The sequence below is a fragment of the Orbicella franksi genome, chromosome 10 (assembly GCF_964199315.1).
Source record: "Orbicella franksi chromosome 10, jaOrbFran1.1, whole genome shotgun sequence".
In the NCBI taxonomy this organism is placed as follows: domain Eukaryota; kingdom Metazoa; phylum Cnidaria; class Anthozoa; order Scleractinia; family Merulinidae; genus Orbicella; species Orbicella franksi.
The window spans coordinates 17839964-17864217 of NC_138154.1; the positions used below are offsets into that span (position 1 = coordinate 17839964).

At 41.9% G+C, this 24254-nt stretch overlaps 1 protein-coding gene, 1 long non-coding RNA gene and 1 pseudogene across 3 annotated transcripts; 1 reads left to right on the top strand and 2 right to left on the bottom strand.

Moving 5' to 3' along the window:
• Positions 1–6: 6 nt before the first annotated feature.
• Positions 7–5315, top strand: LOC145499481 (uncharacterized; annotated as a pseudogene).
• A 215-nt stretch (positions 5316–5530) lies between these two features.
• On the bottom strand, positions 5531–8406 carry LOC145499483 (uncharacterized). The gene is made up of 2 exons (XM_081479000.1): positions 6657–8406; positions 5531–6152 (listed from the first exon to the last, which is right to left on the bottom strand). Exons 1-2 carry the CDS (start codon positions 7134–7136, stop codon positions 5619–5621), a joined length of 1014 nt encoding a protein of 337 aa, XP_081335126.1. The 5' UTR covers positions 7137–8406; the 3' UTR covers positions 5531–5618.
• Positions 8407–20054: 11648 nt separating this feature from the next.
• Positions 20055–23780, bottom strand: LOC145501860 (uncharacterized). Of its 2 annotated transcripts, XR_014051266.1 has the most exons (5): positions 23357–23780; positions 23120–23250; positions 22604–22801; positions 22404–22486; positions 20055–20831 (listed from the first exon to the last, which is right to left on the bottom strand). It is a non-coding gene; the product is annotated as an uncharacterized LOC145501860 (long non-coding RNA). The 2 variants fall into 2 exon arrangements; XR_014051265.1 differs by having other exon boundaries at positions 23120–23780.
• Between the last annotated feature and the right edge of the window lie 474 nt (positions 23781–24254).

A 24254-nucleotide genomic window follows, 5' to 3' on the forward strand; every position in this document is an offset into this window, starting at 1 on the left:
TTGCGCCAGTACCGGTCAGCGGTACTAGGACTCAGCATGCGTTTTATCTGTTGTTCGTAGCGTGGCGTCCGCCATATTGTTACTGTTACTCGGCTGTTAGTTTTATCCCAGTTTGATTAAAAGCCTTACACGAGCCGGTCGTGCCTTGGTTCTTGCCTTATCTTCTTAACTGGCGTGGTGGCAGCGTTCGGTTCAACCCAAGCCGCATTTTCGCCGTAGAAAGCCTCTTTTCTGCCTCGACCGCGTGAGCCAAAACAGTGCATCCTTCGCTGTGACAACACGTCCGGAGTTCTACATCGTGTGTTATGGCGTCTACTCACCGCGCACCGAAGCAGTGGTGCCTCTCCAAGGTGGAAACAATCAATAGCTTTGAAAACTGGAAGCAAAATCTACTGTACACACTATCCTTAGACAGCAACTTCGCCCCCTTCCTCGCGGATGGTTTTACATGGTTGAAAAAGACCAAAGCCCAACCGCTTCGAGGACTCGAAAACGATGGCGAAACTGTACCACTTTCTCGACGCTTAACCGCTCGTCAAAAAACCAACTTCCTCAAGCTGATGCTGGGACAAATCGCCAATTACTACCCTATTATTTCGCGTAGCACGCTGGTAAAAAACTCAACCTCTCGTGAGTTCATCTGGCAAGCTATTTGACAACACTTTGGATTCCAGGTCACCGGCGCACAACTTATCGACTTTTCTGACATAAACCTTGCGGCAGATGAGCGCCCCGAGGACCTGTACCAACGCCTCATGGCCTTTGTGGAGGATTCCTTGCTGCGTGCAAATGGCTTAACCCACCATGGTGAACATGTTTCAGAGGATGAGGAACTTACTCCCACTCTCGAGAACTTCGTCGTCCTTACCTGGCTACGACTCATTCACCCCAGCCTTCCTCGATTGGTCAAGCAGCGCTACGGCACGGAGTTGAGATCTCGCACCCTTGCCTCAATTAAGCCAGAAATCTCACAAGCCCTTACTTCTCTCCTTGAGGAAATCCGCACCTCCGATGACGCTAGGATCCTGCGTGCAGCAGTAGCTGACGATTTTCGTAGCCCCCGTCCGGGTGGCAGGAGTAGCTCTAAGTTCCGCACCAGACAACCTCGTCAGGACAAGGTCTGCCCCTTATGCAAGCAAGCCGGTCGCTCTAACACAAACCACTTCCTCAGTCAGTGTACCTTCCTCCCTGACAATGACAGGCGCTTCATGGTAAAAGCGAGACAGATCGTTGGCATCCTCGACAACGAACCAGACACGGACTGCGACCTCGACCCTGATACTCCAGTTCCTGATCCCACTTTGCCTACCCCAGATGTCGTAGCCTACCGTGTACAGACCCGTCAGTCTCCTTATATGGATGTCTTTCACGCTCACCGTGTTGTCCGCGTCACCATTGACAGCGGCGCCACTGGAAATATGATCCGTCACTCTACCGCGAAACACCTCGGATGTCCTGTAATATCAAGTGCCCAGTCCGTCCAGCAGGCTGATGGCTCTTCTCAACTTCGGGTGGTCGGTGAGATACGAACAACCTTCACCCGCGACAACACAGACTTTACGTTCGAAGGTCTTGTCGTAGAGGATCTTGATGTTGAAGTACTCGCCGGGACCCCCTTTATGGAGGCAAATGATGTTGCTGTGCGTCCCGCTAAGAGAGAGGTGCTCCTTGGCAATGGGTCTGTCTACACGTATGGGTCCAAGTCTCCACCCAGCCCCCTCCCAACTGTTCGTAGGGCTTTTGTTCTCCGTGCTCCTACTCCTTCCAAGACTGTTTGGCCCGGAGAATTCTTGGAAGTACAGCTGCCAGACGATGCTCCTCCTGATTCAGAGTATGCACTTGAGCCTCGTACTAATGCACCAAGTTCACATAAACTCAAGCCATCCCAGTTGTGGCCGCAGCCTAGTGTCGTTTCAAGTGTTGCGCGGGCCATACGCATACCAAACCTGTCAACCGAGCCTCGCACACTTAAGCGTCACGAACACTTCTGCCAAGTCACTCCTGTCTTCGAACCAAAAGAGGATCCAGGCCCGTCTCCTGCTCAGCGTCCGTTACCACCCTCTAATTCCAGTCACTCCGCATCCGTTCAGGTAGACCCAGACAGCATCCTACCTCAGGCCATCAGGACCAATTTCCAATCCCTGCTTAGAGAGTACGACTCCGTATTTGACCCCCAGTTCCCTGGTTACAATGGATCCGCCGGCCCTTACCAAGCACAGGTCAACATGGGCCCTGTTGAGCCACCACAGCGGAAAGGTCGCCTCCCCCAATATGCACGAGATAAACTCGTCGAGCTCCAAGAGAAGTTTGACCACCTAGAGCAACTCGGAGTCTTCCGTCGCCCCGAAGATGTTGGTATCACTGTGGAATACCTAAACCCTTCTTTCCTGGTAAAGAAGCCCAATGGCGGCTCTCGTCTCGTCACTGCTTTTGCTGACGTAGGCAGATACAGTAAGCCTCAACCATCTTTGCTGCCCGATGTTGACTCCACCCTACGACTCATCGCCCAGTGGTCACACATCATTGTCACCGACCTAACAAGTGCCTTTTATCAAATCCCTTTGGCCAAAGAGTCCATGAAGTACTGCGGTGTTGCCACTCCTTTTAAAGAAGTACGAGTCTACGTTCGTTCCGCTATGGGCATGCCCGGTTCGGAAACCGCCCTGGAAGAGGTTATGTCCCGCGTCCTAGGCCCCTTACTACAAGATGGATCCGTGGCGAAAATTGCGGATGATCTATACTGTGGCGGCAACACACCCCAAGAGCTATTATGCAACTGGAAGAAGGTCCTACAAGCCCTACACAAGTGTAACCTGCGTTTGTCTGCCCACAAGACCATCATCAGTCCCAAGAGCACCACTATTCTTGGCTGGATCTGGACTGTTGGCTCTCTCTCCGCCAGTCCTCACCGCCTAAACACTCTCGCCACCTACCCGGAGCCAAGCACTGTTGGTCGATTGAGATCCTTCATTGGGGCATACAAGGTCCTCTCCCGTGTCATCCCAAGGTGCTCACGTTACCTCACTCCCTTGGATGCTGTAACGGCTGGTCGTCCTTCCCAGGAGTACATAAACTGGACCGATGATCTAAGAGGTGCACTCTGTAGTGCTCAGAATGCCCTTTCATCTGCGCTCACAATCAAGTTACCCAGACCTGAGGACCAGCTATGGATCGTAACTGACGGAGCTGTCAGGGACCCAGGAATAGGTGCTACCCTCTATGTGATGCGCGGAGACAAGTTACATGTTTCCGGTTTCTTCAGCGCTAAGTTGCGGGGGTCCCAGACAACGTGGCTTCCATGCGAGGTAGAAGCCCTCTCCATTGTGGCTGCTACTAAGCACTTCAGCCCGTATCTTATTCAGTCGTCCAAGAAGGCCTGCATCCTTACTGACAGTAAGCCCTGCGTCCAAGCGTACGAGAAGCTCTGCCGTGGGGAGTTCTCTGCCAGCCCTCGTGTATCCACTTTCTTATCTGTCGTAAGCCGCTACCAGGCTTCTGTAAGGCACGTCTCAGGCGCTGATATCCTCCCGTCAGACTTTGCAAGCCGAAACGCCGCCCCCTGTGAAAACAAGACCTGTCAGGTGTGTTCTTTCATCACTCGAACTAGCGACTCTGTCGTCTGAGCCGTGTCTGTTCAAGATATCCTCCAAGGGAGCGTCCGCCTTCCCTTCACCAGCCAGCCCGCCTGGTTGGCTGTTCAGCCTGAATGCCCAGACCTGCGCCGGACACACGCTCACCTTGTCCAGGGTACGAGACCTTCCAAGAAACTGACTAACATCAAGGACGTCAAATGGTATTTACAAGTTGCGTCAATTGCAAATGATGGCCTCCTTGTTGTGCAGCGTCACGAACCGTTGTCACCGTCCAGGGAGTGCATTATTGTCCCCCGCCAAGCCTTGGATGGCCTTTTGACCGCTCTTCACATTCAGCTTAGCCACCCGTCCTGCCACCAGTTGAAGATGGTCGTCAAACGCTATCTTTTCGCCCTTGATCTGGACAAGGCAATCTCTCGTGTCTCTGAAGGATGCCACTCCTGTGCGGCACTCCGAAACTCTCCAACCGCACATATTGACCAGTCCACCTCGCCACCACCTGACGCTATTGGTCGGTCCTTCGCAGCAGACGTCATCAAGCGCTCTCGCCAGCTTATCTTTGTCCTCCGCGAGACTGTGACCTCTTACTCCTCCAGTTTATTGCTTGAAGATGAGCGGCACCAAACGTTACGCAATGCCATCGTCAAACTCTGCTTGGAAATGCGCCATATGGATGGTCCACCCGCTGTGATCCGTACTGACCCTGCACCTGGTTTTAAGGCCCTAGTCAACGACCCACTCTTAGAGAAGCACAGAATTACAATTGAGCTTGGCCAGGCCAAAAATCCCAACAAGGACCCCATAGCTGAGAGAGCTGTCCAGGAGTTGGAAACAGAACTACTACGTCAGGAGCCTCTTGGTGGTGCTGTCTCTCCCCTCACTCTTGCCATAGCGACCTCTGCCTTGAACTCTCGTATCCGTTCACGTGGCCTATCCTCACGAGAAATGTGGACACAGCGGGACCAGTTTTCAAACAAGCAGTTATCCCTTGCTGACGACCATTTAATTACCCTCCAGCACAAGCAGCGTCTCTCCAACCACCCCCACAGTGAGCGCTCTAAGGCCCCTGTGCAGCAAAGGCGCCCTACTCCCCAGATTGATATTGGTGACCTAGTGTACCTCCATTCCGACCTGAACAAGTCTCGAGCCCGCGACCGCTACCTTGTTGTAGCCATAGAACCACCGTTCTGTGACATCAAAAAGTTCATTGGATCCCAATTATGCAGCTCATCATACCATGTCAAACTATCAGAGTGCTTCAAGGTCCCATCTGACTTGGCCGACCCCTTACGTGTTCCCCACACACGTCGCAGTAACGACTCAGACGATGAAGACGAACCTGGTACCACATCGTGCCCTCCACCCTCTCTGCCTGACATCCCTGATGCCATCTCTTCTTCAGCACATCAGCTATCTGACAGCTCTCACTGTGTTACACCACAAGCCTGTGCCTTTCCTGTTGACCATACCATGGTTGACACAGCTACACAGCCGTCATGCCCTGATGACAGCCCATTAGAAAACGCAGTCATGTCAGCAGACCCTCCCACTCCTGACCTACGGAGATCCTCACGTGTCCGCCGTCCTCCTACGCGTTTTGTAGACTATGTCACTGAACTCTGACTTTTCCTTGCATATAGGTTAGCGTCAAGTACATTCCACTATGTTCTCGGTTTCTGTTATGTGGCATACTATGCCCCTTTTTACTTTATGTATTTACTGCGTTGAAAAGACTTATGAAACAAGAAGAAAGAAGTCACGCCAGTACCGGTCAGTGGTACTAGGACTCAGCATGCGTTTTATCTGTTGTTCGTAGCGTGGCGTCCGCCATATTGTTACTGTTACTCGGCTGTTAGTTTTATCCCAGTTTGATTAAAAGCCTTACACGAGCCGGTCGTGCCTTGGTTCTTGCCTTATCTTCTTAACTGGCGTTGATTTTAATACATGAAGCTCTCACTTACTATTGAATTTGACACCAGACTTTCAGTTAATAAAATCAGTCAATAGAAATTGAGAGTAAGTAATCTAACAATCTTTCTTATTGTTACAACTCCTGAGTATAAGGGCTTTAGAAGAACTATTGCTGTTCAGTGTCTTCTGAATCCCATATATTCCCCATCTCACTAGTCTAACAACACAAGATGGGCAAACTCTCCGATTGCCTTTGCCCAACTTTCCATATTTCCAAAGGATGTATTGCCTGTATGCAGCCTTGCGATAGCTGTTCATTTCAAAGTCAGCATTTTCTGCTCTTATGTCACACCGTGCCCTGACAGCTATATTGAGAACTTCCCTGTCCAAAACAACATTCCTGAACATCTCGTATGAGATTACACATGACCTCTTACCACAGCATTTGTTCTCTTCTTTGCTGGCCATATCAACACAGACATTGCAGACACACCAGTCTGGTGAGCCATCTTCACCCATTGGTCTGTCAGGTTCGGGGTCCTCGCTATTCACCAGCTGCCTTGCATATTCAAGACTTCCTCTCCCCGTGCATAACACTTCAAGCAGAAGTCTGTTGCGTTGATCTACGGTCAGTGATTCAATGAAAACCTGATAAGTAAAAAAAGTACTTTAGACCTGACAAATGCATCTCTAGTGTGAAGTCCAAAGCAGATAATTTATGTGGTCAGGGGTTTGTATGCTGCGATAGTTTAGGCTTGTGCTACGAATTCATTTTTGTTTTGCTTTTATTGCATTGAAAGATTTTTGAGCAACTGGTGCTCGAACAGAAATAAAATGAAATGAAGGTGGTATTTATAGTAAGGGAATTATAACTTGAGGATAAAAGTTTTCGTTCAACAAGGAAAGACCTCAAGGAAATTACAAACGACAGCAAGAAGATAAAATATTACAATGGGGAATGACTTTTAAGACGCGATACGAAATGTTTCCGGCATAAAAACGTAAATTAGAAGAGGTGCATTAAAAACTATTAAACTTGACTATGAAACTGGTGCAAGGGCAGTAGGAATAAAAGTACAATATTAGGATTTTCATCACAACTTTGACAACACTAGCTACACCAGTACCCTGGAATTATGGCACACGTTTTACCTGGATACTTTCTCTTTCGCGTTCAAGGGCTAACTGGTGCCTTTCGAATGCACTGCTAGGGCGTTGAGTTGTTGCAGTATTGCCTGGAGAATTCGCAGCAGGCACAGATTCTTTATTGTTTCTGCACGGCTTTGCAGAACTGCCACATACACATGTCGCCGCGCACCTCAAACCAGCATCACGACAAACACATCCACGGAATTTCCCACTTTTCCTGCTACAGGTGTTTTTGCACTGGCACGTCTGTTCAAAATCATTAGAAAAATTATGAGTGTTACATACCCATTTAGAAATATTGCCAAAATCGATGGAACTCACCACTCGTGAACCTTCTCGAGAAGTTCCCGGTAGCTCGGTGCTTCGATACGAAACCGCAATACGACCTACTGGAGACCCGTAACAGTTTATCAATCCTTCACCAATGTTACTATCCTCGCTATCATTAGTCACATTAACGGAAGTTCCTTCGCTTTCGTCCATCTTCTAGATTTCTCTCACTTCACGCACGTGTGTATGACAAGTCAACATGTGAGAAATGTCCGCGAATTCCCGGATAATAACAATCACAAAGGCGTGCAAAGCACACTGGTTGCGTGTGGTCCTTTAAGTTCCAAAATAGCCTGTATTAAAATTAAATGTGTTCTGCAAAGCCTGTCGGAAGATGTCTAACTACAATTTCCAAGTTTATCACCACTACTGCGTAAGGGTCATGTAAGCTATCTATCTCAGGGAAACAGTTGAAAATATCTACAATGCGGACGTCAGAAAAATAAACATGGTGACCCTTCACAACAGCATTTTCAACAGAAATTGTTGCCATGCCTAAGACACTTTTTGAACTTTCTCTTAGTCTTGAAATATAAGCCCGCTGAATGCATTCAACTTGCGTCAGTGGCACAAAGCTGACTCACATCTGTCTGAGAGAAAACAAATTTTGATTGACTGAGGGTGAATTTGATTGCTTTCACTGTAAAAACCTGACTTGTCCTGGGATCAGCCAGTGCAACCCTAAATGTAAACCCCTGGAAATCAAAGCAGAAATTGCTGACACATTGAAAAAGTAGCCAGGTAACGAAATCCCAATTTTCAGAAAAAATGAAGAACTACTTAAGGAACTGAACAACCTTGTTGAAGAGTTGCAGGAAGAATGTTCTTTTCCTCTGCTAAGCTTCGATGCTTTAGCAATTCATCAACAAATTTTAGCCAACATACTATTAGTTTTCTCTTAATTTCAGATCCCCAGTGACAACAATGACATTGTAAATGTCTTCCCCAACTAAAAACTAATATACCCCACAATATAAATAAAATTATCGTGACATCACCTTTTATAAGTCAATGATGAAAAAAACTGTTTCGTTCAAGATGGAGAATCATAGACACCTGACTCAGAACACTGATACAGAGGGAGGAGATACTGACATAATTACACCAAGTAGTGAGAGCAGTAATGTTTCAAGTAGTCACGACCCAGTCATACTAGAATCTTCTGAAAATGAATAAGGTGTGGATACAGATGAACATCATCTAAGTGCAGACTTGAGAATGTACCACATACCTTGTTACAAATCTTGATCTGCCAGTTTGGTTGCTCTACTGACTACACTTATTTGTTTGTTACTTTCAGGATTGACACTAAAGAATGCCATAGTGATTGTCTCAATGATGTTCAATGCTATTAAATTTAGTGACATCTCCAAGTCACAGATGGTATCTGCAGCCAAGAAACTCAAAGCCAAATGCGATGTATTTTCACCCAGTAAAGATGACCTGGCAGTTGTTCAGGCAGAAGCATTTGTGGAAAAGAAGTTTGTGAAACTGAACACTGAAGACCTTGGAAATGTTGATAGGCAAAGTGTTGAGAAATTGAAAGTATTTTAATTAGATAGGTTTTCTGACTGGGGATATGGCAAGTGATAGAAGTCTTTTCAAGGTATTTATTCACTGAGCTGTTTGTATGATAAAAGATTTACAAGTCTCTTTTGGGTGGTACTGCTTGATAAGATGGATTACCATGATGAGTTCCATTTGCAGTACTTTGGGTTGGGGCACATTGCAAGTTGTGACTTCTTTCTACTGTACATGACATGCTAAGCCAGGATTGTTTTTCCTGTGGTTTCTTAATCTGTGTATTTATTTAACAGCTCTAAACCTTTAACATGGAATGAAAGCAGCTTTACAGGGCACGGTAGGCAGAATGCTGTTCTAATCAATCAATCAAACAGATCATAATGTGTATATGTGTAGCAAAACAAGAAACGATGCACTACAGCTTATCCTACTTTTCATTAGTACAGTAGGTAAAACATTACATAGTCTTGTTCTGTTGTTGCTGAAATGGATTTCAGTACATAATGTATGTGTCAAGTTCAAAAGAAGCATCAGAATATTGATGCACAGTTTCACCAAAGGTCATACCTTTTGTAGCGACTAGAATTTTCTTTGCGTTTGGGTTTCACGTTTCACGTTTCACCATGACCCCTGGGGATTATGTAACCTATTCCTTAGTACTTAAGCAATGATCATTACACATTAGTTCGTATAGTGTGATCGTCCGGGTGAGTGTAGTTCTGAAAAGAACTGTTGTTGGTGACTGACGTTTCGACAACCTGAGCGGAAGTCATCTTCAGAGTCAAGTGAATAGTGTTTGTCAGTCGATGATCTTATAAGTCTGGTCCGTTGAACGTGATTGGTCAGTATAGCCATGATGGTATTGGCTGAAAGACTCGTGTAAAGTTTGTCATCAGTCATTGGTGGGTTTCGATCCGTCTATTGTTAGTCAAGTAGGTCGGTTTTGGTCCGTGTATTGTTAAGTCGGTCTGTTAGAAGTCCGTTTGTCGGTTTCGTTTCTGTCGTGGATAAGTCGTTTGTAAGGCGCCGGTAGTTGTTGACATCTGTTAAGAGGCGTTTGTTCTAGGTTAGTGTACCAGCTTTCCAGAGTCAGTCGTTGAAAATAGTTTCTACTGTAGGTTAAGCACTGAGCAGAGTCCCAGTCAATGTTGTGGTTTGTCAGTTGATCATCTACAGCAATGTGATTGTTGGCATCACCATTTGTCGTGGCTCGTTTGTGTTCAGTCAGTCTCGTGTTAAGGTTTCTGCCAGTCTCACCAATGTAGGAAGCCTGGCAGTCGGAGCATTTGATCTTGTAAACTGCTCCCTGTCTGTCGTTAGGTTCGTCTCTGTCTTTCACGTTGGTCAGTAAGTGTCGTAACGTAGTTGTAGGTTTGTGGGCTACACGAATGTTGTAGGGCTGTAGGATCCGCGAGATGGTCTCAGAAGTGCCCTTAATGTAAGGTATAGTCACTGTAGCAACAGGCGTAGGATTCCTGTTCGTAGCGTCAGCTTCAGTAGGTCGGTAAATGTTTCGTCTAATAAAGTCAGCGTTGTAGTTGTTTTTGTGAAAAACACGTTCAAGGTATCTGTTTTCGTCACGTAAGCTGTCCGGTGTGTCACAAACTAGTTGCGCTCGTCTCGTCAAAGTCTTTATAGTCGTGGCTTTGTGTGAAGTCGGGTTGTAGGATGATTCGTCAAGTAATCTGTCGGTATGCGTCGGTTTTCTGTACACTGTCGTTCGTAGTTCGTTGTTGTCGCGGCTTACCAAACAGTCTAGAAAAGGAAGTTTTCCATTTTCCTCGATCTCTTTAGTAAACTGGATGTCGGCGTTCTGTTCGTTTAGGTGGTCGTGAAAATCGTCAATTTCGTCTTTGTGAACGGCGGTAAAAGTGTCGTCAACGTAGCGTAACCAAAGTGGTATCGTTTGTCGGCAAGTTGCAAGGGCGCGTTCCTCCAAGTGTTGCATAAAAATTTCTGCGACAACAACAGAAACAGGCGACCCCATTGCTGTTCCATGCAACTGTTTGTAATGTTTACCGTTGTACTGAAAGTAAGTCGATGTAAGGCAAAGGTTCAGTAAGTCCATGATGCCTTCTGTAGGTAACGGCAGTTCAACAGTAGATTGTTGTATAGCGGTCTCGGTACACTGTAATGCCAATTGAAGTGGAATGCTGGTGAACAGTGATTTCACATCAAAAGACACAAGTTTGTAGTCGTCAGTTATCTGTACTGACTTAATAGCGTCAAACGAACAGAACGCCGACATCCAGTTTACTAAAGAGATCGAAGAAAATGGAAAACTTCCTTTTCTAGACTGTTTGGTAAGCCGCGACAACAACGAACTACGAACGACAGTGTACAGAAAACCGACGCATACCGACAGATTACTTGGCGAATCATCCTACAACCCGACTTCACACAAAGCCACGACTATAAAGACTTTGACGAGACGAGCGCAACTAGTTTGTGACACACCGGACAGCTTACGTGACGAAAACAGATACCTTGAACGTGTTTTTCACAAAAACAACTACAACGCTGACTTTATTAGACGAAACATTTACCGACCTACTGAAGCTGACGCTACGAACAGGAATCCTACGCCTGTTACTACAGTGACTATACCTTACATTAAGGGCACTTCTGAGACCATCTCGCGGATCCTACAGCCCTACAACATTCGTGTAGCCCACAAACCTACAACTACGTTACGACACTTACTGACCAACGTGAAAGACAGAGACGAACCTAACGACAGACAGGGAGCAGTTTACAAGATCAAATGCTCCGACTGCCAGGCTTCCTACATTGGTGAGACTGGCAGAAACCTTAACACGAGACTGACTGAACACAAACGAGCCACGACAAATGGTGATGCCAACAATCACATTGCTGTAGATGATCAACTGACAAACCACAACATTGACTGGGACTCTGCTCAGTGCTTAACCTACAGTAGAAACTATTTTCAACGACTGACTCTGGAAAGCTGGTACACTAACCTAGAACAAACGCCTCTTAACAGATGTCAACAACTACCGGCGCCTTACAAACGACTTATCCACGACAGAAACGAAACCGACAAACGGACTTCTAACAGACCGACTTAACAATACACGGACCAAAACCGACCTACTTGACTAACAATAGACGGATCGAAACCCACCAATGACTGATGACAAACTTTACACGAGTCTTTCAGCCAATACCATCATGGCTATACTGACCAATCACGTTCAACGGACCAGACTTATAAGATCATCGACTGACAAACACTATTCACTTGACTCTGAAGATGACTTCCGCTCAGGTTGTCGAAACGTCAGTCACCAACAACAGTTCTTTTCAGAACTACACTCACCCGGACGATCACACTATACGAACTACTGATACTCCTGGGTTCAAACCATTTACTGATCAGTACACATATTTTTGTATTCATTTTCGCCAGTGCTTGTTAGCGGCTGGCAGATAAATTTTGCTGGTTTTCTACAGTGTTTTTCTTGGCTGCATCTCACTGTTGTGAGCTTTTGAGTATTATTCTAGAATTTATCCTCTTGGACAGTCACCACAGTTTTGTATGTTTATTTTTGCTCCGCTGTCAGTTTTTTGTCGTTACATTTTTGTAAGGAAGTTCATGTATGAATTATTTCATATAAACTTCACATCACTTCACTCCTCACGGGAAGATATGAAGTCAATTAATTGACCTCGCTCCCAATGTGTGGCTTCATAGCTCAGTTGGTAGAGCATCGCACTGGTATCACGGAGGTCACGGGTTCGAATCCTGTCGAAGCCCTGATTTTTTCAGGCTTCTTCTTTCCAATTGCTTAATTGGAAAATTTACTGTGATGATCATCCTTCACTTTCATCTACAACCGCAGTTCATACATGAATTATTTCCTGTAAACTTCACGTATATTTTTGTACTTACACCTATAGGTATTTTTGTCTTGTTTATCTTTTAAGTTAAATCACACCCACAGTCGTGTTTTATTTTCTCTTGCGCTTACGCGCATCATGATTAAAACTTGTGCATTCGAACTGTGACGTCGATATCTGTAGCATTTACTAGACCTACACCTTGAGGTTAGCATCCTCTGTAAATTGAACTTAAATCAACATGGATTAATAGAACACATGATTTGCCTCAGCCTTTTTAATCTTCAGAATGTCGATCCCCATTGGTGGAATTTTCCTTTTCCCAAAAAGAGAATAGAAAATTTACCTGTGTGGGAAAATTAAAGAAATTATAACTGTTTTATTCTATGATTCCATGATACGCTGTAGTCCATTTTTAAATAATCAGTTATGGAAATCTGCCCCTTAGGTGGATAAAAAGGTGGATAAAAAGGATTAACCACTCTGAAGATTATCAAAAGCCACAATGGATTTTTGCCAGTTTCCATAATGGTTAATACGAAAATCCCTGTGGAATTCTGTGATTTCCCATTGTGGGTTTGTGTGATAAACCAACATGTAAAGATTGAGAAAACCATGCTGGGAAGTGTTTTAATTCCCAGACATGGTTACTGTGAGAATAACACTAATGAAGTTCGTTATTACCCATGGTGGAACTGACACCCATCAATGTTAAATGTCAGGTTATCCATTAATGGGAAGAATTCTTTTTTCCCATAAACGGATGTTATCCATGCAAATTAACAAATTCCCATTCACTTTCCCAATCATGTGTTTTTGGAAAATTTTCCTGTGTAGCTACAAGGCCTCATAAAAGACCTAGCAGACAGGTCTGAAAAATCAAAGAGCAAATTCCTAAATCTCAAGGCAGCAAGGGAAAAAGCTAGTAACAGATTTCTGCAGTCACAAGACAACGACTGAGAAAGAGCAATCTGACGAAATACGTTGGGACTGATAGCCTTATTTTAGATTGCGATCTTGTGACTCTGAAGAAAGCACCAAACACCAAAATTCCGGTTAGCGAAGAAATTGAGTGGCAGCTACCGTTGATAATTAAATAAATAACACATAACTTTAACCACAAATAACTTTATTTACCAAACACAGTAGCGTGAAAAACATTAACATCGCACACCGAAGGGTCTGAGATCACCTCAACATCTCAAGTTGCGATTTTATTCACTGCGCCACCGCTTAAAAACAAAAGAACAAGCTTAAATTTTGGCCTCTGGGCAGCTTTAAAGCTCCCATTCGACTTGCATTCATAAAAAAAACTTCACCCTAGCCAAAAGCACAGGGGACTCGAATACTGTATCAGCAATAACATCACTGGTCCATGCTTAATGCAATAATATTATAATAATCTCACAAAAAAGGCTGAGCTTGATGTAAAAAATCCAACAAGAAAATCTCATGACACAGCAAGAGTCTCACAAAGATGCTATTAAAAAACATCAAAAGCCAACAAAAACAGTAGGACCAGCTCCTGTAGCAAATGCAAGTGCAGAACACTGCTTTGTTAACTTTACTGCAGGGTGCATTCTAGCCAAAGCGTGTTTAGAGGCACCTTTGACTGTTAAATTATTTTGAACTGAGTGTCCATTATTTCTATTTTAATGAGCAGTTGTATGGTTTTGGCTGTTGAGACTGCCTTAACTTTGCATGAAGCAAAGTGTTCTAGCTACAGCCAGGCATGTAAAGGAAATTTTTGAATGAGAATGTTTTCTCCATACTTTCTTATTCATTGTTTCTGCATAAATATATGTGAACAGAACATATTAAAAGTTTACTCAGTTGTATAATGAGAGTAGTTAACTTTAGAAAGCAATTTAAATATATGTTTAGTTGTGCATTCTATCCCATCATCCTCAGTGAAGGGATCCCATGAGATTGCACCATCCAATCTCAGAATTCAATGCACGTCCTTTCCCGCTTAGAGAGAAAACGTGTACGAATTTAACTCTTCAAAACATTAGCAAAAATTGGAAATTTTTTCTCAACGGACACTTAGAAAGCACAAAATCTGACCTCGGCTATCACAGGGTTCACAGAAAACCACGGTTTTCTCCTGTTTTCCTTCATTCCAAGACAAACACACGGTGTTTTGTACAGCTCCACGCCGAGGGTTCAAAGTTCAAAATTTGGAGGATTTAACCTCTGCTGAATCGCTTGACCCACTGGGTGAGCTGTAGAGGGAAAAAACTGTACCCAAACCACTGGTTTCAAAAGGGAGCAGTTCCAAACGAAAGGCCACGTTGCCGAACGTTTCTGCTACAAGCAAACCACGTGCTCATTCGCACACTCAATATGAGGCGGTCATGGAAGGCCTTAAAACACTTAACAGTGTAACTCAGGCTATTAATTTGGTTGATAAGGTTTACTATTGCTCTCACTTTGGATCTCTGAGATCTCTCACAAATGAACTGTTAGATTATCCGAGGTCTGTCACAAAAGCCAATGGCGACAGAGAATCTAATGTACAATGTATGTGCCCCGAGGTCATGGAGCAATCTGCCGCTTGCCTTACGCAAGTCAAACTCTATCAGGAGCTTCAAAAGAGGGCTTAAAACATGATAGCTCTTTGAACTATTTGTGGACAGCTTAATTTTTGTAGACATCGTTAATATTTTCGAACTGTACGTAGTTTTTAAACCTTATTCTTTTTGAAGATAGATTTTATTACTGATTGCATGCATGTAGTTTTACACATTTCTTGGCAAAGTTCCATGAACAAAGGAATGATACTACATAAACAAAGTTATTATTATTATTATTATTATTATTATTATTATTATTGAAACAGTGTATGGCAGATGGTGTAATGAATTGAGTTGTATTTTATCCCAGCAGACCTAATTTTTATCTAGCAGACCTAATTTGAGTGTTTACAGTTTCTGCATCTTTGATACACGGATGTCGAGTTTGGGTGTGTACTATGAAACTGGAAAATGTGCAGATGGATTGCCTGGGCTCTTGCCTGCTGGGCAAACAAGTAGAGAAAGTTACTTGCTTGAGAGGAAGATGTACGTGTACTTGTCCCGGACGAGTGGACAGGTTATTTTTCCAGCCCTCTTTAGTTATGCTGGATGACACTTTCTGCCATCTAGTTGCTACTTAGTGTAATCTGTGCCATCTATATTTATAAGTATGTCTTACTCTGCAAATTGCTCGTTCTATAATCACAGTTATACACACAACTAAAACTGCAATGGTCAATCATGTCTTCACAAAGCAGAAATGTCAGAAAGGATGACATCTTGGCTTTCATCTACAAGAACTACAAGAAATAAAAACTACAAGTATAATCAAGGAATCGGAAAAGAAAGAAGTGAAGGCGAGAAACGATTAAGAACTTTTCAGTAGTGCAAGGCAGAGAGCAGCACCTACTTTTTTTCGCACACATGAGACTGCGGCTTTGTAAGCAAAATCACATAAGATGTATTGACAAATCCGCCCTCAATAAGGATCTGTTAGTTCTAAAGAAAGCACTAGGGTTCAAAATCCCGTTGATTGAATTAGGGGATTGGAAGCTTCCTCGCGTAATTGAGCAGTTCAAGCACACAAATTTCTTAAACTGGGTTTGTTTTCATTTACTTGTGGATAAGTACATCTTTTTGTATGAAGTTCACTCTTCAGTCATATAAAGGAAAATGTGTTCAAACCACGTTACTTTTAGAAGGTGACTTGTGTTTTCTGTAGTTCGGAATTTCTTATGAGTAATAGTCTTATTAATACTTATACTTTGTTTATCATTGCTGTTTAGTTAAGTTTTACAGCATGTCAGACAGTGACTTGTAATAAGTCAAAAAGCATTTTAAAGCCAACTTGTGATATTTGAAATAGTCATGTTCCATGTACATATTACAAGGGTGGTCAAAAAAACATTTTAAGGAGTTTGTCACGGTTGCGTGACACAGCATAAATTTTACAGCAATCAAGAATGCTCGCCTCTTCACTTTATCTGCATTCTGAAAAGATGGTCATTCTACGTAACGAGCTTATCAGCGACTGATGAATGGCCACACTAAAAAGATCTCAAGGTTGCTGGCCACCAATACGAACATTGATGAGCACATTAAGAACACATTCTTGTACAAGCAAACCGAAAGTACCACCAAAAGCAATACTTAGAAGCAATAAGTTAGCTCAAGAGGAGAGAGGACATAGTCATTACCAAGCGTGATAAGGGTTCTGGAGTAGTAGTGATGAATGAATCTGATTAGGTGCGTTTGTTAATCAGTAATCCAGAAGGGTTCAAGATTCGCACATCTCTACGGTCTTTCAAAAACCCACAAGAAGCTAGCCATGCGTCCATTAACATCAGCCACGGGGATGTACGATTACAAGCTTGCAAAGTGGCTCTTCACTAATGTACTTGTGGATGAAACTATAGACAGCATCACAGAATAAGCCTTTTAAGACGACTGGTTCAACAAAGAACACAGTGTTGACATCATGAAGCTGAAGAAGCTGTTGAGAATCGCTACCAAAAATCAGCTCTTTCAGTTTGAAGGAAATCTGTAGGAACAGGTGGACGGTGTTGCTATGGGTTCACCACTGGGACCCTTCATGGCAAACTCCTCCATGTGTAACAATGAGAAACAGCTGGAAACAGAAAACAAGATGCCTGCCGTCTACAAATGCAACATGTTGATGATATGCTTAGCATAATGCCTGATGTTGAAACTGCCTCAGATTTCCTTAATGACATTAAACAACAGTTATCCGTGTATTGATTTCACAATGGAGCTTGGAGAAAACGGCAGGCTCCCCTTTCTGGGAATGGAAATAATTAAGAACAGATTCTGGCTTGAAACAAAGTGGACACTGGGCTACTGTTACACTACCAAATTGAACAAAATGGCGAATCGCCAGAGTTGTAGAACAAACCATGCACTTTGTAGACAGATGATTTTTACTAGCGCGAGTAGTTTGCGCCAGGCACTCCCCTAACCTCAGAGGAGAGTGACAATAAAAAATAGGTACCCACAGGGTACGTGTGGAATTCACAACTCATTTGCATTAGCGGACATTAGCCGATGACAATAGCGAGGGATACCACAGGTATCCCACACAAAAACCATTCCAGCATCCAAAATATCCATGAATAGATAACACGAGCAGTAAAACAATTAACTTGGTGAGCATATTGAGTTATTTCAAGCAGAAATCAACAACCATTTGAATTTGTAGTCGCTCACTTATTAGCTCGCTGTGTGATTCATTTAAACAAGCGGTAATCATCAATCAATCAGCGGTTTCAACTAAGCTGTGATGAATTGATACCTTGTTTTGCTCCCAATTATTTCAGGTAATCAGAAGCTTAATCAAAGGTCGAAAAAAAATTAAAAAAAATAAAAAATAAAAAAAAAAAACAAAAAAACAAAAAAAACAAAACAAAACAAAAATTAATCAAAGGTCGGCAGTTCGAATCCTGGTGCGAGCAGCTTTTTTTCTCAAAGCTACTAAAGATGGTTTGCGTTTACAAAGGAATATAAAAAATAAGAAATAAAGGTAATGTAATTATATAAAAAATAAGATGATAAGGAAATTTGATTTAATTTATGGAAGAGATACACTTCTTGAGCATGAAATTGTTGCGCAGGATTTTTGGCAAAGTTTCAGTTTAACGCCTCTGTCAAAGCTATCAATTGGATCAAATTATACAACCACCTTTGTTGCATACCAAACAGCACTTGATTGACTCCAAAATTAATGCTTAAGATCAGTTTATCGCTTTGGCAGTCATTCTGTTCACAATGGTCAGCCTTTTCCCAAAATACTCTGGTCAGCAGAATTACCACCACAAAATCATTTATGGTCTGTAGACTGACCAAGTGAGTGAAATATTTCTTCCCCAGCTAACTGCTATATAACTCATTCTAGCTATGCTACATGTACACTAGCTATCGCTCGTCTAAAATGAAAGCAAGTAAAGGTTCTTTGTCCAACTGTATGCTACCGCCTTTTGACAGTCGCATATGGCGGATTAGTATTTTCAAACCTTTTTTTGTAACAGCCACACTTTCATGCTGCTCAAAATTTAGGAAACAAACCAATCAAACAATAAACCAGTTTCCCGAGAAATCTGTAACCCTGTGCAGCTTTGTTGGGTTTCAAATTTTTGTTGTTTGTTGGCCCGTTTACAAAAAAGGTAGGCCTCATCGAGGTGGACAGAATATTTTCAGGGTCTTGCTTATCTCATCAATTAAGATAGCAAGACTATTCATTACATTCACACAAGCCATTTCCATCACACAACACAACATAATACAGTGAAATCAAGCCCATCCAGCATTACTTCCTTACTTTTCTTGTTAACCTTTGTGGCAGTGACATAACATTAGCAAAACTGTTGAAATAATTTATATTTGGTAAAGACATCATCTTTCACATTCATAGGCTGTGTAGTGTAGTGTAAACTGACATGATGCTTGGGACTCACAGTTCTGGTGCTTTCAAAACACTTCTCTGCTGCTAATGAACATGTTTTCCAACTTTGTTCACTTCTAACATCATGTTTTCGGCTACTGAAGCTTGAAATATTCAAGAGGCTATTGACACTGAAGCACATGGAACTGGAAGCCATAGATGTGATTATGCCCATTGCTAATTAAGGATAATGAGAGACACTTGGAAACTACTTCATTTGACACTTTGGGTTAGGATTAGCCCTGCAGTCAACAAATGTCACCTGCCAACAAGGAATCCTGGGACATGCATGTGATGCTGATTATTTTTTTTAACTAAACAATTGTTGTAACAACAGGATTTACGTATTTAATATTTATATAAGAGGGGAGGTCTGGTTACAAAATTAATGCCTCCCTTTATTCTATCTACCATGTTGAATCTTCAGTGGTATTTTCTTCTTGTAGAGTAATTTTGTTTGTCTCCAAAAGGAGACAAACATTAATGTTCTTTTTTGGGATTACTGCACGATCTAAGGCTGCTTTACATATTTCATTGCTGTTTTTCTTCAAAGTTAATGTCGTCAGGTCAGTTTGAAGTAAATGTATACAATTCCTTGCACTGAGGCCTTAATTCATGCATTCAAGCATACAGTGTACTGTTACGTGTACATATGCACACTCTATATATGTGATCCCTGCTTTGTACAGGACTTTATCAGCTTTAGATTATGTTAACCCTAATATTTCACCTTGGTGGAAGCTTGCAAATATGATAAAAGGCCTCAATCGCCAACACTTTAGAGTATGGATGTAAAGTCATTTTGAGTAAATCGAAGATTCATCAGTAATTTTTTGCTGAAAAATGAATCTCTTAATTAGGACTGATTACAGGTAAACTTATTTAAAACATGCTGCCCATGTTTACAACCGCAACAAGACCTGTTTTATTAATTTTTGGACATGATTCTTGACTCATGTAATCATGCATGCTTCACTAGGTTGTTACAAGTTCAAACAGTGTTTCAAATACCCTTTGTATCTGACAAAGATGCCAAATCCAAACATAAGTAACATATCACAAGTTAAAAACCATTGTATTCTTTTTATAATAATACTTTGATTTGAACATTTAATATCAATGACATTGACTTAACAGTTCACTGAATTGCACTGAACTCATGCATTATCTACAGCTAAGAGCATTTACAGTTTTAATACCAGTACTGTTTTAAATTGAGTCTCCTGTTTAATGATTATCATGACAGACAAAAACAGCACAGCACTAAACCAGTGACTTGGGGACTTGAGGCAAATACACATTAGCCACATAAGTACATGTTACATAATCAGCTTGTGTAGTTCGATTCATTCTATCACCTTTCAGGCATAGTCATAATGTAAAGTGTTTGATAATTAGCATGCATTGTCCCGCAAGCGCAAATATATGCAGAGACGCTTCTAGAACTTTCTATTATTTACATAGGTATAAAAACTTGTAGGTTTAAGTCAGCATTTTTCATTCATTATCAGTGTGTGTGTAAGCAATAAAACTTTTGCCATCCGGAGTAGTTAACAGTACAAGAAAATGAATTTGTTGAATGACCAAGTTCAGGGGCTAATTTTAGCACCTGGTGCACTACAGTTGTTAAAACTTATATCCCTGAAAACTTGTTGAAAAGAATAACAACTACATGTATACATTGTACATACATGTAACAGTAAGGTGTACAATGAAAACGTAAAATGAACAAAACTGAGAACACTTACTTCATCATACTTTGAATGCAATCTTGAGCAAGCAACTCAACCCACACCACATATATATATTCACAGTGTCACTGACAATACTTAGTGCCGATGGGCTGGCGATTCATTTCGCATCAACTTCAAGCTGTTTACTGTCCTTACAATCCAAAAACTCCATCACTTGCAGCCTTCTAATAACATCCTCACTGATCACACCCTGTGCAGTTGAATCCTTCAAACTTCATGTTGTTGGTCACAATACCTGTTTTATAATATCACAAAGAATATAATTTTCATATTAAGTTTAAAATTTCTATACTAAATATGCATAGCTTTAGTTTACCAATAAAATGTGTCACTAAAACAAAATTAATATATGCAATAAAAACTGACAATAGGGCAGTGAGTGAGGGGGGGGGGGGGGGGGAGTCCTGACTGCTGTTTTTCACATTATTTTAAGATTTCAAAACTGGAACTATGGTTAAAAGACAGACATTTCCTTTGTACATGTTGTAAGATTAGAGACTGACAATGAATGTTGACTGAAAAATAATTATTTTTCACTTGACTCCTGCAACATTCTGGTTAGTACAGTGTAGGACATTACAAGTCAGGAAAATTAAACGACCTCTGTAAGATAATATTATAGTAACTACAGAGCGCTGATTACAAAATAATTAGTCTCCTCACTATTATGCACCATGTTAGGTGATCAGTCTAATAAAGAGCAGACTTTAATTATTGGCCAAGTCTCCACCATACCAATACATGTAGATATCAGACAGAAACATATTCTCTTTAAGCAGAAATGGGGACAGTTGGAGACAGTATGCACAACATTTATTACAAATAGACTCTTGCCAGCCTTTATTTGAATTACTTAGACACCAAATGGCTGTATACTGGGATTCAACTGTGGTTATAATAGATACTGTACTCTCCTCTTTATAATGACACATGTAGGACTTGCTCTCTTACACTTGTTAGATACAATGTATTTCACCCTATGCTGGTTAAGCCAAGGACTAACAGACATGCATGTGACAGTGGCACACACCACATGTAGTTTACATTTGGTAGTGGCAACTCCCTTACTGGCATGTAGAAGACCTACCTCATGAAGTCTGACAAGTGATCCAATAAAGGTGGTATGTTGGTGTTAATAGTCCAGATTCGAGTTCGCCATGGCCGCTGAATAAAAGCACTGAGAATGCATTTGCACAGGGATGGCCTCAACCTAAAAAGAATATTCACAAATACCGGTGGGAAGGTGCCACAGATTTGAAAATTAAACAATACACAGAACTGTAAACAGGTCATCTTCTCGCTGGAATTTGTGAATATTTTACTTTAAGGCGAGGCTAACCCTGTGCAAATGTATTCTCAGTGCTTTTAACCAGCGGTCATGGTGAACTCGAAACTGGACTATTTTGTGGCATAAAGCAGACATAGGCTAGTACAGGTACCTATTTATATACTGGTAGCTACAATGGATTTGTTTTGGATGTCATGTTATACAAAAAATATATTGCAAAGTGATAATGCAACATCCAAACATCAGTGTGCAATGGATAGCAAACAACTTCAAAAGCAGCAGAGAATAATTTGCAAATCCACCCAAATGTGAGCAAGAGAACTAGAAACTTTGAAAAAAATTCAAGAATTGGCAAAACAAATATGTACTTTCTATTGAGGTATGATGGATCCTTGACTAAGGCTTCCCTTTCACTCAGGTTTGTTCACAAACGTGATGTGGTGTGAGTAAATGTCATTGAAAAAACCAGCTCTGTACAACCATGTAGTTAATTACATACATGTGCAAGAATAGTCTCACCTTTTTCAGCTCATTACTCAAGCTTATAAACAGTTGTTTTGTGGAGTTACCATCAGATATATATGTAGTGACTCATGCCAGTGCTGAAATACCAAAAAAAACAAACTTTCATTTTAATAGAGAAATTAAGATTTAGCTAATAGTTGGTCAGGTACACAATTTAAAAAAAAAATATATAAGTTATTTGAATATCAGCTTACCAGCCTTGCTCTCTCGTTCCTGTGTGCTTTTCTTTTATTCATTCATTCATCACTCGAACTGTCATCTTATCACCTAACACAGTAAACCTTAACTGTCTTTCAACATCTTCCTTTCGGGTGGCGAAAAGATACTTTCCTTCGCTCTGGCCAAACAGAGTGACAAAATTCATGTACTCAGTAACACTGGCTATCAAATTTCTGAAAAGTAAAAGGACGAGGGACCAATTTGAAACTCGTGTGCAGTTTACAAATAATTAATATTTGTATGACTTTGTCTTCGCAGAAGAAAGAAGATTCAGAAAGCTTAAAATTCAGTTTATCACAATTTTAAGATAGCCGGTACACGAGCTAGTGAACCGAAGACCGAGACTGAAGGGTCTACATATAGTTCACCAACTGGTCCACACTTGATCATTGGAACGTAATTTTAAAAGGAAAGAAACACTGCTTTTAACACACCGGTTTTCACTAGTTTATCACTATAACGTACACAATTAAAACATTTTGTGAGCTTACCTTAAAATAACAGGCACAATGTGGGATTTTCACTGCTTTTTTCCGACGAGCGTTGCAACCGCGCGTTGCAAAGCGTCCCAAACAACTTGGTCAAACAGACTCCTCTGCGACAGTCGACAACAGCTAGTGACCTGGTTAAACAGATACATCAAAGCTAGATTACCTTCATTTTACCGTTAGCTAAACATTAGCAACATGTTTGGTGAAAAGCACGATTTATGGAATATAAAAGCTTACTTGGTTTAAAAACTCCCGCGCCCTCAACACGTTTCCCTCGAACTAATCCTACCCAGAGTGCACTGAGTGAAAGTCAAGTGCAGTCTCGTTTGTCAGCGGTTTCCCCCAAAGGCGAGGTTAGTACTTGTTGTTACAGTCTTAGAGTGGATTGCACATGATGCAATCACCTTCCATTCAGTATGACGATCCACTGCATTCTTATTTTTTTCTAGGAACTATCGTGAAAATTTTGTTAGGTCTATCCAGCCTTTATAAGCACCTCTCGGCACCTCCATTCTTCCTCGCAGCCGTTGGGATCCAAGCGTTGTGCGACATCCCAAAAAAGGGCTGCGTAGGCCAGGAAACTACTTGGCCTCAAGAGCTACTCAAAATCCTCCATTAGGGAGTTGTTCATTGGAACAAACTCTCCCCCAACCTCACCCCCCCCCCCAAAAAAAAAACAATTTTGTGAACATAGAGTTTTTCTTAGCTTCTTCTAATAGTCCTAGTAGCATCTAAAACATGTGAAGTCAAATGCTTGAGTCGAGAAGCTCAGCTCATCATGTGTATTTTCATAGGATTTGTGTTTAACTGAGTTTGGGGAGGGTGCAAGAATCAGCTCTGTGAGAAAAAATAGTTATCACATTGCTTGTTGCAACCTTTTATAAATTTATAGAACACGGTTTAAAGCTCAAGAACTTGAAATTTATGTCCTGGAGCGCATGATAGTATAAACTCTGTTTTTATTTGCTCAATTTCAGGCGCGCACGCCAACTGGTAAAATTTAATGTCGCAATAATCTTTGCTGGCGCGTGCTAAATAAAGTGGATATTGCTGGAAATTTTTAGCATTGTCAGGAAAATCGGCAAAACAGTGCCATTTCTTGCACGCTCTGTAGATCTTTGCCGTTCTCGCGCAA

Excerpts from the sequence above, each read along its gene's own strand:
- LOC145499483 (XM_081479000.1), bottom strand. The coding sequence starts at position 7,136 with ATGGACGAAAGCGAAGGAACTTCCGTTAATGTGACTAATGATAGCGAG. Across the intron at positions 6,153-6,656 it reads GCGAAAGAGAAAGTATCCAG|GTTTTCATTGAATCACTGAC; the intron begins GTAAAACGTGTG and ends TTTACTTATCAG.